Consider the following 16464-nt stretch of genomic DNA (forward strand, 5'->3'; position numbering starts at 1 on the left):
GTTGTTTCTTTTTCCCCTGCCAGTGGTGAATGAATCAACCACAGATACTTATAATTTATCTGCTTTTGAGATCCTTTTTGCTGTGTAATTTTGGTTTTACCATTATTTTGGTGAATAAATAATTTTACACATATTTATTGAACACCTTCTACCTACAAAGCATTGTACTCTTATGGGACAGAAAGAGGAATATGATACAGAATGTCAAGAATCTGGTAGAAAAGAAAAATATATACACAAGTAACTATAACATAAGGCAATTTGCTGTCATGAGCTCTGTAGGATTTTAGATAACAAAGAAAGAATTTTTGAGTGGATGATGGGGTGATTTCATGGAGGCAGGAGCATTTGACTAATGCACATAGCTTGTAAATGAATATTAACATGGCAGTCATTGTGAGGTAGGAATCCTGAAATGACAGCTCTCCTACTGCCAAAGATTTTGTCTTTATAAACTAGGAAAAATGATTCCATGGTAAATGGTTACTATCTAAACATTCCCATAAATGCTAGTTTAAGGTAAATATTTATACTTTTGTAAAAAAATAATTTGTATATGATGGATAATTGCTACTTTTATGTTTTTAGGCCATGAATATTGTGGTTCCCTTCATGTTTAAATATGCTGTAGACAGCCTCAACCAGATGTCGGGAAACATGCTGAACCTGAGTGATGCACCAAATACAGTTGCAACCATGGCAACAGCAGTTCTGATTGGCTGTATGTGTGGTTCTTTAATCTGTCTACAGGTGTTGACTTTCTTCAAGAGGGTTTTATCATACTTGAGCATATGACCTTTAACCACAAACATAATTTAGCATTTTGGATATTTGTGTTATGTGCAATTTTTTTTGATATGTGATTTTTAAATGTTCTTTGTACTATATACTTTCCAAAAATTATATAATAAAAGTTTCTAAGTTCTAGAAAGCAATAACCTGAAATAAGATATTAAATTCATAACAGCCACTTCTAATAGACTCCTTATAAGATATCTTTTTAGTAAGACTATAGTTATATTCTTGCTGTTGTTGTTAGCTGTTAAACAGGAAATGGCTAAATAATGATATATGTATTCGGAGAAGGCAATGGCACCCCACTCCAGTACTCTTGCCTGGAAAATCCCATGGGTGGAGGAGCCTGCTAGGCTGCAGTCTATGGGGTTGCTAGGAGTCGGACACGACTGAGCGACTTCGCTTTCACTTTCCACTTTCATGCATTGGAGAAGGAAATGGCAACCCACTCCAGTGTTCTTGCCTGGAGAATCCCAGGGACGGAGGAGCCTGGTGGGCTGCCGTCTATGGGGTCGCACAGAGTCGGACACGACTTACATGACTTAGCAGTAGCAGTATATTAATATGTTTTTAAATTATATTCAGTAGCCATGACACAGATCTGCAATTTATAAAGAATATAATGCTTTGTGTCCCCATGCCATAGAAAGGATACTCTGTGAGATTCAGACCTGAGTTGCGGCATGCTTAGTCAAAGCACTTGGATTTTTCAGGATATCAATTTTATCATTTGTTTCTTGGAAGAATTGAATTAGATCATAAAACCTGAACAGATACTGTGCATTTATCTATAATAAGACCTTATGGGCTCAGTTCAGTTCAGTCGCTCAGTCATGTCCGACTCTTTGCAACCCCATGGACTGCAGCACACTAGGCCTCCCTGTCCATCACCAACTCCCAGAGCCTACTCAAACTCATGTCCATTGAGTTGGTGATGCCATCCAGCCATCTCATCCTCTGTCGTCCCCTTCTCCTCCTTCCTTCAATCTTTCCCAGCATCAGGGTCTTTTGGGTTGCTATTTAGTAAAAGTATTTACTTGGAAAAAAAGTCTTTCAACATCTGGGACCTTATGGGGGTAAATAACAATGAAGGATTTTCATAGTGGTGGGAAAATTAATACTCACTAGGCTAGATGTTTTCTAGGTTTCTTTTAGTGTAAGTATTCTGTGATATGCTCATTCATTGTACGAACATTTTCTGAGCCCTTGCTGTTTTTTGCACTGCAACAATTCTAATGTTTTTGCACCCCATTTTTTCTTGAATGTATTGTTAGATGGTGTATCAAGAGCGGGAGCTGCCTTTTTTAATGAAGTTCGAAATGCAGTATTTGGCAAGGTAGCCCAAAATTCAATCCGAAGAATCGCCAAAAATGTCTTTCTCCATCTTCACAACCTGGATCTGGCTTTCCACCTGAGCAGACAGACAGGAGCTTTATCAAAGGCTATTGACAGAGGGACAAGGGGTATCAGTTTTGTCCTAAGTGCTTTAGTATTTAATCTTCTTCCCATCATGTTTGAGGTGACTCTTGTCAGTGGTGTTTTGGTAAGTAAAACATTTTTCATGACAACTTTTATCATACATTCTTGTTAGTAGATGCTTAGTACTTGAAGCTTTTGTACTGTTGCATGCTGATGATTTTAAAGCAAAATTCCATGATGCCAGAAGGATTATGCAGTTTAATTATTTTGCCACAAGCTTCAAAGGACTGTAGCTAAAGTCTTTTATCATGTTGTTGTTGTAAAGAGTTGTTCAGTTCTACACGTAGATCAGTCATTTAGCTAATGCTTGCAGTTTTTTTGTTGTTAGCAGACATTATGGTGTATGACTTTGGACTGGTATGCTCAGATTATCTACGTTTCTTGCTATTCACCATTCATAACATTTTAGGCATAATTATTCACCGTTTCATATTTTATAATTAAAAGTATGTGTATAACTTAAAGTTGGTTTTCTAAGGTATTTGTTTTCTTACTTAGTTTTTCATATATACAACTTTATACCAACATTTTTTTTTTTTAGTTTTTATTATTTTTTTTAAATTTTATTTATTTTTAAACTTTACATAATTGTATTAGTTTTGCCAAATATCAAAATGAATCTGCCACAGGTATACATGTGTTCCCCATCCTGAACCCTCCTCCCTCCTCCCTCCCCATACCATCCCTCTGGGTCGTCCCAGTGCACTAGCCCCAAGCATCCAGTATCGTACATCGAACCTGGACTGGCAACTCGTTTCTTACATGATATTTTACATATTTCAGTGTCATTCTCCCAAATCTTCCTACCCTCTCCCTCTCCCACAGAGTCGATAAGACTGTTCTATACATCAGTGTCTCTTTTGCTGTCTCATACACCGGGTTATTGTTACCATCTTTTTAAATTCCATATATATGCATTAGTATACTGTATTGATGTTTTTCCTTCTGGCTTAGTTCGCTCTGTATAATAGGCTCCAGTTTCATCCAACATATTTTTAATTAGAATCTTTGAGGTTTGCTATTATATATTATAAACTATTTGATAGAAATAATGACTAAGCTCATTTCTTTTTTTGTCTTTTCCAGTATTATAGATGTGGTGCCCAGTTTGCATTGGTGACCCTTGGGACGCTTGGTGCATACACAGCATTCACAGTTGCCATCACACAGTGGAGGTAAGGTGTTCTCCAGAGGTCAGTCAAGGTGAAGAAATTAGTTATGCTTCTATAGCAGACATTCCATACCTATGCACATCTTTGTCTTACAGAACTAAATTTAGAATAGAAATGAACAAAGCAGATAATGATGCAGGCAATGCTGCCATAGACTCGCTGCTGAATTATGAAACTGTGAAGGTAATACATTTAATTTGACTTTTTCTTCCTTTCACACTGTACTAAGATTTGTTCTGGCATTTAATACAGGTGCTGTACGTTAGAGCTGCAGATTAGGATAGGATCTCTTAATATGATGAAATAATAGTACTTTATTGTTTTTTCTTTTATTTAGGAGTTTCCCTTTCTTTCCGCCTCATTTTTTGTGTGGCACCATCAGAACTTTATCTTCTAAATTAATTTATAAGTGGTGGTGACAGTTTAGTTAGCATTTGATTCAGAATGCACACTGAGTTTTGACTCTGTATCTTTCATAGTGCCTAGCATAGTGCTTTTCACTAATTCTTTCATTTATTTGTTTATTTTTCCACTTAATAAATATTACTGAATGCCTCTTGTGTGCAAAGCACTATGCTAAGTCCTGTAATGAGGAGGGCAGTAAAATCAATGATTGCTGTTTAATCCTTGCCCTCCCAGAATTTGCTAAGCATTGGGAGAGTTAAAGTATGCAAGTGATGACACAAGAAGGCATAATGTGGTGGGGGCAATGAAATTGTGAATTCAGAGAGTCTCAGGGGATCAAGGGAAGGCTTTGTGAAGAAAGTCCCTTGACACCTTTTTATAGATCTGGATTTAAATTAACTAGGCATTCTTTAAATATTTTGGGGATGAATTTTATGGACTTCTAAAATACTGTCCATAGTGGAAAACTGCAGGTGTACCATAGTCCGATGTATTGAAAGTTAGTTTTTAAAATTTCCTGTGCAGTACAAAATTGTATCCATAGATGAAGTCTGATTCCAATTATACTTGTATATAATTACTATTTTATGTATTTTGTAGTATTTTAATAATGAAAATTATGAAGCACAAAGATATGATGGATTTTTGAAGACATATGAAGCTGCTTCATTGAAAAGTACCTCTACTCTGGCTATGCTGAACTTTGGTCAAAGTGCTATTTTCAGTGTTGGCTTAACAGCCATAATGGTGCTCGCCAGTCAGGGAATTGTGGCAGGTAATAGATCTGTGGTTTTCACGTTTGTCAGTGTTTTACTTAACCTTTATAAATAAATATTAATGAAAGGAATATGTATTTTAGTCTTAAATATAAAGCATTTTTAATAAGGTACTATAACATCCTTGGAGTACTTTCATTTTTGTATCACAATATGTTTTCTTGATGGTATGTTGTTTTCTTTTGTTTTATGCTACAAATTTAGCACTAATTTTCTCATTGATTGGGATTGCTGTTTGTGGGGCTACAATCTGATTCTTTTAGGAGTAACATACTTTTTAGCATCTAATATTTCTAATTTCTCTTGTGGACCTGGAAAGAAGTGTAATTAACTTAGTGTTTAGTCCAAAGGACTAAAGTGCAAGCGGTCTTATTACTAGTAACCCTTTTATCTATTAGCTGTTCATTTGTAAAACATTTCAAAAATAAACCATATCCTTACCTCTTTTCTGTAACTTGCTTGTTCAGTTAGGATTCTTTCATTCACTATGAACTTAATATATGGTTTATCATTCCCAATCATGATACCCATTTGCTCCAATGTTTTAATTTATACTTTTAAAAAATTCTACTTTATATTATGCTAGTATCTTAGGAAGAAAGGAAAGATTTTCAGCCTTCCATTTCTGTCTGCATTTTAAAACCATTCTTTCTGTTTTTTAAACCATTCTTTTTTCTTATATATCATGTGTAGTGTATGGGTAGGCTTTTCCCATTCCACTTAGCACATATCTAGTTCCCTATGTTTCTAAATTATGGGTTAAAATGCTTTGGAATTAGATTAGGCCTTACCGTTGCTGATTATGTATGTTTTCAACTGTATTCCACAGTAAGAAACTGTAAACTTCTCTTAAACTGGAAAGTTCATGACATCTAAAGTATTTTTTTTTCTCTACCAACTGCATATTAAGGTACCCTTACTGTTGGAGATTTAGTAATGGTGAATGGACTGCTTTTTCAGCTTTCATTACCTCTTAACTTTCTGGGAACTGTATACAGAGAGACTAGACAAGCACTTATAGATATGAACACCTTGTTTACTCTACTCAAGGTAGACACCCGAATTAAAGTAAGTAATGTATTTAATACCTTTTTAAAAGCATATAAGCATCATCCCATAATGGGATAACAGTCTTATATCACCATGTTAGCAAACTAATTTGTCTTTTGCAGGAATTGGGACTATAATGTGTATTAAATGGCTGTTACAGCTTTTACTTCTATGTTTAGAAACCTTATAACATTAGCAAAGAATATTATACCTAGACACTAAATTTTATTAACTTCAATTATTTGTACTTGCACTTGATTTACTTTTGCTAATAATGATACAAAATGTTATTGCCTCTCCTTATATTCTCAACCTCCTTTCTCCCCTGCCCACCATCTTTCTTCCTCCCCAAAACAAATTGATCAGAAATCAGAGCATTCAAGATTTTTGCCCTTAGCAGTGAGGGAAAAAACATCTTTAAAAGCATGCATAGAAGTGACCTAACTCCACTTATAAACTTTCTCCTTTCCCTTTATTTTCCTTTTTATCTCTGTAAATTAGAAAATTATCTGCATAGCAATACTCTCGGCAGTGTATAAAGTGGCTTTTTTTTTTTTCTTCCCTGCTAGGACAAAGCGATGGCATCTCCCCTTCAGATCACACCACAGACAGCTACGGTGGCCTTTGATAATGTGCATTTTGAATACATTGAGGGGCAGAAAGTCCTTAATGGAATATCTTTTGAAGTCCCTGCAGGAAAGAAAGTGGCTATTGTAGGAGGTAGTGGGTCAGGGTGGGTAATTTAGTTGTTTATAAAATTTTGCATCATTGATTGATGATTCCCAATGTAATATTTTTTATTTGTCATAATAAAATGATGACTGTAGTTTAAAATTGGGGTTCCTTAATGCCAGTTGGAGCTATATAACCTTTCCTTGTTTTCTATTTCAGGAAAAGCACAATAGTGAGGCTATTGTTTCGCTTCTATGAGCCTCAAAAGGGTAACATTTACCTTGCTGGTCAAAATATACAAGATGTGAGCCTGGAAAGCCTTCGGAGGGCAGTGGGAGTGGTACCTCAGGTATTTAAAAAAGGAAAAAACCTATTTGGGGGAAGATTTGTTGGCTTGCTGAATCTTTTACTAGAATAATTTGGATCCAAGGAGTCAGTATATGTTAATTAAGTTGGAAGCGTTAGGCCCTACAGGCCATATTCTGTTACCAAAAATCATGAATTTAAAAATCTTCATGATGGGAAGATTTTTTTTTAAGCCTTAGGAAGAAAACATAACATAGAGGAAAGAGCTCAGACTGGAGTCAGACAGAACTGGATTCTAAGCCCAGCTTTAACCCTTATTTGTTGTATAGTTGTAAGCCTCAGTTTCCTCATCTGTAAAATAAGGATACCATTTTTCTTATAGGACAGAATTAATATGGATTAGAAATATATGTGTAAAGCACCAAGTACAGTGTCCCTCACATAACTGTTCAGTAAATGAAAACTATTATTTGAGCAGTTTTTGACATAGTAAATCTATAAAAATTATAAAACAGTTGGGCTGCCAACTTCAAGTTGGTATTCCTTGTCCCCAAGTACCAAGCACAGTGCCTGACCCATAGTGAGCATTTAACAAGTATTTGCTGAGTGACTGTAGGGGGAAACAAGTTCAGAGTAAGCTCTGAGAAGATAAGGAGATAGCCCTATAGGTTATAAGTTTTTCTTATGCTGAAAGCCAATAGAGAGACCTGGGACTTAGTTGTAGCATAGGTGGTTTAGTTGCTAAGTCATGTTCAACTCTTTGTGACCCCATGGACTGTAGCCTGCCAGGCTTCTCTGTCCATGTTATATAGCTTGTAAAAGGTCCTCAACTGATCTGACACATGCCACTCTGCCCTGTCCTCCCTTTCACTGAGAATCCCAAATTTGGAGTGCGTGAGTCACCTGGGGAGATTTTTCCAACTCCAACTCCCTTTCCAGTTCCAACTCCCTTTCACACACTGTTTATGAGGGCAGTGTGGGCCCCAGAAACCTGCATTTGTGAATATGCCTCCTAGGTCTTTTTGATTTAGGTGATTTGTAGACTATATGTTCAATTATATTGAAAAATAAAGCATTTTATTCACTAAGGAAAAATATACATGATCAATAAATGAAAGAAAAGATGCTCATCCTCATTAGAAATCTTAGTAATTAAATCAACAATGGTATACCACTTTTCACCCATCAGACCGGTAAAGATTTAAAAATTCATGATGTCTAGTTTCGGTAAGGCTGTGTGAAATGGCCAGTCTCTTGCTGGAGGAAGCATACAGCTTTCCTGATGAGCAAATTGGCAGTATATAACAAGAGTCTGAAAAATATTTAGTCTTTATTACAGTAATTCTACCTCTAGGAAGTTTTAGTAAGGAAATAGAGAAGTGAACAGATTTTTATATGCTAAGCTGTTCATTATAGTTTGTTTATAATAGCAGAAGTTAGGAACAATATAAATATCATGTTTATAAAGAATATTGAGTATCATGGAAAAATACTCAGCTACAAAGTTTGTTGAAAAAGAATTTCCAAACAAAATGTAATATCTCCATTTTATAATATTAAATAAACACATGTAACAGAAAAAAATTGGAGAAAATACACCAACATGTTAATAGTAGTTATTGCTGGTTGGTGGGATTATGGATTATTTAATTAACTTTTATTTTACCATACATTTTGTATTTTTAACATTTCCAGTTACCATTTATTTTAATTTTTTTTCCAAATAGAAAATATTTAAAAATAAGTGTTTTCTCTTTGCAGAACTTTAAACTCATTGGATTGAACTATCACCTCCATACAAGAAAAGTTTATATTAGTATTAGGGATCAGATCAGATCAGTCGCTCAGTCGTGTCCGACTCTTTGCGACCCCATGAATTGCAGCATGCCAGGCCTCCCTGTCCATCACCAACTCCCGGAGTTCACTGAGACTCACGTCCATCGAGTCAGTGATGCCATCCAGCCATCTCATCCTCTGTTGTCCCCTTCTTCTCTTGCCCCCAATCCCTCCCAGCATCAGAGTCTTTTCCAATGAGTCAACTCTTCGCATGAGGTGGCCAAAGTACTGGAGTTTCAGCTTTAGCATCATTCCTTCCAAAGAAATCCCAGGGCTGATCTCCTTTAGAATGGATTGGTTGGATCTCCTTGCAGTCTAAGGGACTCTCAAGAATCTTCTCCGACACCACAGTTCAAAAGCATCAATTCTTCAGCGGTCAGCCTTCTTCACAGTCCAACTCTCACATCCATACATGTATTAGGTGTAAAAGTTATTAAAATATGATTTGAAATAATATCTGTAACTCTAGGGCTGATTATGATATTAAAGAAGATCTTAATTAACTGAGTGTACTGGTTAATGTTAATCAATAGAATCATTTTGTTTCATCTTACTATTGCCTTACAACCATTGGATACTGAAAGAAAAGTGGGAGGTAGATACTTGCATTAAGTAAATTAGCTTTAGTGTGCCATGTCAGAATAAATTGAAATATCAAATGAATGCTTGCAGTGAACTTTCTCCCCCAAAAAATCTATAATGCATAAATTCTTTGTTTTCTGTGTTTTAAGTCCAATTTAAAAGCTTCTGAGATATTAATATATGAAATATATTCAATTTCATTAGTAATAAGAGAAATGCCAATTTAAACAAAAACTACATTTTACCCTTAAAAGTAGCAACAATGAAAACTTATTAATATCCAGGGTTGTTGAGGATATGGGGACCTGGCACCCTCATACATTGTTGGTTGGAATATATGCTGTTGGAACGTTTTTGGAAGACAGTTGGGCCATACTATCCAAGGGTAAATGTATGCTTGTAACCCAACAGTCTGCTTCTGGGAATCTTTCTTACAGAAATACATGGGTGTGTATAAGTCATTATATAATGATATTTTATTCCAACATTGTTTACAATAGCAAAAGTTTTAATTAATACCCATCAGTATAGGAATGGATAAGATAAATATGATACATCCTTAGTATCACAAAACTGTTAAAAAGAATGAGGTAGGTTTCTGTTATTGACATGAACAATCCCCAGTTGTGTTAAGTGAAAAAAGCAACTCATATAGTATGGCCCCACTTTTGTTGGGGGAAAAAAAAAAGGTGTATGTTTAAGCATATAAATGTATCAGAAAAAGTTTGGAATGATACACAACAAATGGTTCATGGTGATTGGCTCTGGGAAGGGAAATGAAGCAGGCATGAGGGATGATATTAATAAAAGACCCCTTTTATCACATGTTACTCTTTATGTCTTTACTATTGTTTGAATTTTTAAAATATGAAACATGCGTATCTATGTGTGTATATATATAAATCTGGTCCAGGATGCTGTCCTCTTCCATAATACCATTTACTACAACCTCTTATATGGAAACATCAGTGCTTCACCTGAGGAAGTATATGCAGTGGCAAAATTAGCTGGACTCCATGATGCAATTCTTCGAATGCCACATGGATATGACACCCAAGTAGGGGAACGAGGACTCAAGCTTTCAGGTAATCAAAGATTTTAGACCTGGCCCCCACTTATATTCACCCTTCAAACATTAATTTGTCAGAACCATTTACTAGAAAATGTAATGACAGAGTACAAACCTAATGCTTATCTAGTCTCTTTTGGCAAAGTTCCCAGTTTCCTGTCTATCACTGTAAACAATTCAACATGCTAGAAGTAACTGTTCCGAAATCATGCAGGTCTCTCTCTCTCTTTTTTTTTTTTTTCCACTCACAGCTGCAAACACTGTAAGTGCTTAATAGGAAGTTACTGATACATGGTGAGATCAGTGTTAACTTCTTACCTTAAAGGAAAGCCAAGATCATCATTCATATGGGAAAGAAGTAAGAATAGAGACAAGTAATTTGATAGTAAATAGTGTATCTTCTCATAGCTCAGCTGGTAAAGAATCTTCCTACAATGCAAGAGACCCCAGTTCAATTCCTTGCCCATTCCAGTGTTCATGGGCTTCCCTGGTGGCTCAGATGGTAAAGAATCCGCCTGCAGTGTGGGAGACCTGGGTTTGATCCCTGAGTTGGGAAGATCATGGAGGAGGGCTTGGGAACCCACTCCAGTATTCTTGCAAGGAGAATCCCCATGGACAGAGGAGCCTGGCATGCTACAGCCCATGGGGTTGCAAAGAGTCAGACATGACTGAGCAACTAAGCACAGCAGTGTATCTCCTCATAATTTCTTGATTATTATGGAATGTTTTCGATAACTTCAGACTTCCTTATACTTGGTATACTTCTTTATAGCCAGCTTCATTTTCCTGTCTTTGTTGGTTCAGTGACCAAGTAAATTTTAGGGCTTCTGCATTTTAAGTGTTTAATTATGAGATGATTATTAAGTTTTATAATGGATTATCCTAAAATGATTGAATTTTCTTGAGGATTCAGAAAAATGTTTCTTTGCCCTGAATTATTTGAATTCTGAAAGTATGGTGTAACTAGTGCCTGAAAGTATTAATGTAACTTATATAAACATGCTACACTCTTTGCATTTACTCTTCATTCTAGTTTAGTTTGGGGGGGAGCTTTATAGATTAGGAATGAAGGTAAGAAAAAGAGAATGAAGAATATCCACATGAATTTTAATGAATCTTATTTCTCATTATAAACCAGCATCACAACATTGACTAGGTACATACTGTGTGCTAGCAGCTTGCAAGAATACTGGAGTGGGTAGCCATTCACTTCTCCAGGGGATCTTCCCAACTCAGGGATTGAAACTGAACCCTGGTCTCCTGTATTGCAGACAAATTCTTTACTGTCTGAGCCACCAGGGAATCTTATACTTCCAACCAAAGTTTTATGTAAGATTGATGGCCTTAGACCTATGAGAGTCCCAATGAAGAAAGAAAGGTTGCTTTCTTTTCTTTAGAGTATATTTAGGAATAATTGTGGGTTTGTACATTGTGAAAGAAAAAGCATTGGACTGGGAATTAGTCGAGTCTTGTTAGATTCTGCCAGAACTTGCTCTGTGACCTCGAGCAAATCACTTAACTTTTCTGGGCCTCTGTAGTCTTTCTGTTTTAAAATTCTGCTGTGCTAAAGCCCTATAGCAAAGAACTAAGGTGAAATAAGAGGTCCTAGGATACAAGCTTAACATAGAAGAGTGCTGTGAAAATAATAGCTTTCTGTAAAAAAAAAAAAAAAAAATCAGAATACTGGCTAAATGGTACTTTGTTATATTAAGAAATAAATTTAGATATTCATAGTTTCATGTCTTTAAGTTTTCAGACTTCATATATTGAATTTGTTTTTGGCTTGGTGTATTCTGTCATATTGGAATTTTTCTACCTGAAGTCATTGTTCATTGGGAAGTAATATAAAGTACATATAAAATAATGTATGTCATGAGCATATTTTTGGTGAGAGAAGTAATTCTAGAATCAAAATTATCACCTCCCCTCTTTGTTCTTTTCACCTGCCATGAAGTCAGAATCCAGAATTACATTAATGTTCCAGGGAATATAGTTTGTCAAGGGATATTATATATGAACATAGACTCTTAAAACTGGGTAAAATGAACAATAATCAAGAGTAAAACTAAATATTGAAGGTATTACTTGTTGGTTATGATTAATGGAAATACTAGAAATATAAAATATGTCTTTATATTATACTATCTTAAAATTTTCTTTACCAGGAGGAGAAAAGCAAAGAGTAGCAATTGCAAGAGCCATTTTGAAGAACCCCCCAGTCATTCTCTATGATGAAGCTACTTCATCATTAGATTCAATTACTGAAGAGGTAAATGATGGTGAAAACATAAAACTCTTCAATTCTCATTGCTTAACTTTTTTCTGTGGAAATTTCAGTAAGTAGCTACATTCTTTCGTATTTGGAATGAGCTTCAAAAGGAGGTGCTTAGCCCTTTTCTCCGATAAAGGAAGTATTGGTAGTAAGAATGCCAGTTTGCATTACATTATCACATATTTTAAGTCTGTTTGCAAATATATCTCCTTTTGAAACTGTGTGGCACCTTTTGTTCTTATTGTATAATGTTTGCATCTTGCAAAGCTCTGGGAATCACCTAATCTGCCACATAATACACATTGAAACAAGTCATGTAAATGGTTCTGATACAGTACATACCAGAAAAACTTTCACTTATCATGGAGCAACTCAATAAGGTGCAAACTTGGCACACACAGCCTACAGTGCTGGTATCAATTTATGTTCATTTTACAACAAGTATTGTGAAGCTCTAAGATGTTATAAAATTGATGTCATGGTACTACCCAGAAACCACAGTAGACTTCATAACATCTTTGTATTAGACTAAAGACTTGACAGCAATCATAATATCATAAATGAATCCCCTTAATCTAGAACTGAAGATTGTGTCCATGGGATTTCCCAGGGAAGAATATTGGAGTTGGTTGTCATTTCCTTCTCCAAGTACTGAAGATAAGAGTGATGTAATTTGTCAGTTGCCTCCATTCACCTACATTTTACTTGAATATATAGTAAAACCATGTTGTTGAAGGATAGGGCTGAATTCAGCTTCACAACATGTATGACATATATTGATATTTGCATATGGAGTTAAGGTTCAGGGAATGCTAATTGTTCTGCCATATGTTTAAAACAGCTTAGTTTCTAAGTTGTTTAGCATGAGGATTTGTTCTATTTATTTATTTTAAAAATTTGAAATTTTATTTATATATTTTTAATAGAATGACTTTTCTAAAAATTATTTATTTTTGGCTGCACTGGGTCTTTGTTGTGATGTGCAGGCTTTCACTAGTTGTGGCAAGCAGGGGCTGCTCTTCAGTGTGGTGCTTGGGCTTCTCTTATTGTGGAGCATAGGTTCTAGGCACCTGGGCTCAGTAACTGCAGCTCACAGGCCCTCGAGCTCAGTATTTGTGGCATGCAGGCTCAGTAGTTGTAGTGCACAGGCTTAGTTGCTCCATGGCATGTGAAATCTTCCCGGACCAGGGATCAAACCAATGTCTCCTGCATTGGTAGGCGAATTCCTATCCACTGTACCACCAGGGACGTCTGACATTTTATTTTAAATATAGCATTGTATACATGTCAATCCCAAACTCCCAATCTAACCCTCCCCCCATTCTGCATATAAATATCATATGATGTTTATCTTTCTCTCACTTACTTCACTTAGTATAATAATCTTCAGGTTCATCCATGTTGCTGAACATGGCATTATTTCATTCTTTTTAGTGGCTGAATGATATTCCATTTTGTATATATACCATATCTTCTTTATCCATTCATCTGTCAATAGACATTTAGGCTGCTTCAGGCCATGACTGTTGTGTAAGCAGTGCCGTAATGAATACTGGGGTGCATATATCCTTTTGAACCATTTTATTTTCCAGATTATAGGATGGAGTGAGATGGCTGGATCATATTGTAGCTCTGTTTTTAGGTTTTGAGGGAACCTCTATACTGTTGACCATAGTGGCTGTACCATTTTACATTCCTACCAGCAGTGTACGAAGATTCTCCTTTCACCACACCCTCTCCAGCATTTATTGTTTCTAGACTTTTTGATGATGGCCATTCTAACTATTGTGAGGTGATACCTCATTGTAGTTTTGATTTGCATAATTGATGATGTCAAGAATCTTTTCATGTGCCTTTTGGCCATCAGTCTCCTTTGTAGAAATGTCTCTTTATGTCTTCTGTCCATTTTTTGATTCAGTTGTGTGTTTTTTTATATTGAGCTGCATGAGCTGTGTGTAAATTTTGGAGACTAATCCCTTGTCAGTAACATAATTTGCAAATATTTTCTCTCTTCTGTGGGTTGTCTTTTCATTTTGTTTATGGTTTCCTTTGTTGTGCGAAGCTTTTGTGTTTAGTTAGGTCTCATTTATTTTTTTTTTGTATTTCTATTACTCTGTGAGATGGATCAAAAGAGAGATTGCTGCAGTTTGTGTCAGCGTGTTCTGTTTATGTTTTCCTCTAAGAGTTTTATAGTATCTGATCTTAAATTTGGGTCTTTAATCCATTTTGAGTTTATTTTTATGTATGGTATTAAAGAATGTTCTGATTTCATTTTTTTACATATAGCTGTCCAATTTCCCCAGCACCATTTATTGAAGAGGCTATCTTTGCCCCATTGTATATTCCTGCCTCCTTTGTCAAAAATAAGGTATCCATAGATGCGTGGGTTTATCTCTGGGTTCTCTGTCCTGTTCCATTGGTCTGTATTTCTGTTTTTGTGCCAGTACCATAACTGTTTTGATTACTGTAGCTTTGTAGTATAGTCTGAAGCCAGGGAGCCCAGTTCTTCCAGCTCCATTTTTCTTTCTCAAGTTAGCTTAGTCTATTCAGGGATTTTTGTGGCTCCATACAAATTTTAAGATTTTTTGTCTAATTCTATGAAAAATGCCATTGATAATCTGATAGGGCTTGCACTGAATCTCTACATTGCCTTGGGTAGTATAAACATTTTGAAAATATTCTTTCAGTCCAAGAACTTGATCTCTCTCCATCTGTTTTTGTCATCTTTGATTTCCTTCATCATTATAGTTTTCTGCGTATAGGTCTTTTGCCTTCTTGCTACTGCTGCTGCTGCTAAGTCGCTTCAGTCGTGTCCCGCTCTGTGCAACCCCATAGACGACAGCCCAACAGGCTCTCCCGTCCCTGGGATTCTCCAGGCAAGAACACTGGAGTGGGTTGCCATTTCCTTCTCCAATGCGTGAAAGTGAAGTCACTCAGTCATATCCAACTCTTTGCGACTCCAGGGACTGCAGCCTACCAGGCTCCTCAGTCCATGGGATTTTCCAGGCAAGAATACTAGAGTGGGGTGCCATTGCCTTTGCCTTCTTAGGTATGTTTATTCCTAGGTATTCTTTTTTTACAGTGGTAAATGGGATTGTCACCTTAATTTCTTTTTCTGATCTTTTGTTGTTAGTATATAGGAATGCAAGAGATTTCTGTATCCTGCAACTTGACTAAATTCTTTGATTAGCTCTAGTAGTTTCCTGATTGCATCTTTAGGATTTTCAATGTATAAAATCATGTTATCTGCAAACAGTGACAGTTTTACTTCTTTTTCCATTTGGATTCCTTTTATTTATTTTTCTTCTCTGATTGCCATGGCTTGAACTTCCAAATAATGGAATAATTCAGTAATTATTGAATAATAATGGTGAATGTGGACACCTTTGTCTTGTTCCTGATCTTAACAGAAATGCTTTCAGTTTTTCACCATCGAGAATGATGTTTGCTCTGGGTCTGTCATATATGGCCTTTATTGTGTTGAGGATATGTTCCCTCTATGCTCATTTTCTGGAGAGTTTTTTTTAAATCATAAATGGGTATTGAATTTTGTGGAAATCTTTATCTGCATCTATTGAAATGACCATATGGTTTTTATTCTTCAGTTTGTTAATATGGTGTATCACAGTGATTGATTTGCATATATTGAAGAATCCTTAAATCACTGAGATAAATTGAACTTGATCATGTTGTATGGTCTGGTTTTGGTATCAGGATGATGGTGCCTTGTAGAATGAGCTTTGGGATGTTCCTCCCTCTGCAATTTTTTGAAAGATTTTGAGAAGGATAGATGTTAGCTTTTCTCTAAATATTTAATAGAATTTGCCTGTGAAGCCATCTGGCCCTGGGCTTTTGTTTGTTTGTTAGAATATGTTTAATCACAGTTTAAATTCCAGTGCTTGTGATTGGTCTGTTCATATTTTCTATTTTTTCCTGATTCAGTCTTGGAAGGTTATACTTTTCTAAGAATTTGTCCATTTCTTCCATGTTGTCCATTTTATTGGCATATAGTTGCTTGTAGTAGTTTCTTTGGAGAAGGAAATGGCAACC

The 16464-nt window shown here is 35.9% G+C and overlaps 1 protein-coding gene across 3 annotated transcripts in view; it reads left to right on the plus strand.

Annotated features, from left to right (window-relative positions):
- ABCB7 (ATP binding cassette subfamily B member 7) overlaps positions 1 to 16464 on the plus strand; it is a 158626-nt gene that overhangs the window by 126392 nt on the left and 15770 nt on the right. For 2 of the 3 annotated variants that reach the window (NM_001192783.2, XM_010821824.4), the window contains 10 exons: positions 589 to 721; positions 2070 to 2338; positions 3361 to 3449; positions 3542 to 3629; positions 4452 to 4626; positions 5538 to 5695; positions 6247 to 6410; positions 6569 to 6698; positions 9987 to 10158; positions 12308 to 12411. In NM_001192783.2, coding sequence (NP_001179712.2) covers positions 589 to 721; positions 2070 to 2338; positions 3361 to 3449; positions 3542 to 3629; positions 4452 to 4626; positions 5538 to 5695; positions 6247 to 6410; positions 6569 to 6698; positions 9987 to 10158; positions 12308 to 12411 — 1482 coding nt within the window. Of the gene's footprint in view, positions 1 to 588; positions 722 to 2069; positions 2339 to 3360; positions 3450 to 3541; positions 3630 to 4451; positions 4627 to 5537; positions 5696 to 6246; positions 6411 to 6568; positions 6699 to 8416; positions 9899 to 9986; positions 10159 to 12307; positions 12412 to 16464 lie in introns of those variants that run through there. The other variant, NM_001368945.1, reaches the window with a different exon arrangement.

The sequence above is a fragment of the Bos taurus genome, chromosome X (genome assembly GCF_002263795.3).
Source record: "Bos taurus isolate L1 Dominette 01449 registration number 42190680 breed Hereford chromosome X, ARS-UCD2.0, whole genome shotgun sequence".
In the NCBI taxonomy this organism is placed as follows: Eukaryota; Metazoa; Chordata; class Mammalia; order Artiodactyla; family Bovidae; genus Bos; species Bos taurus.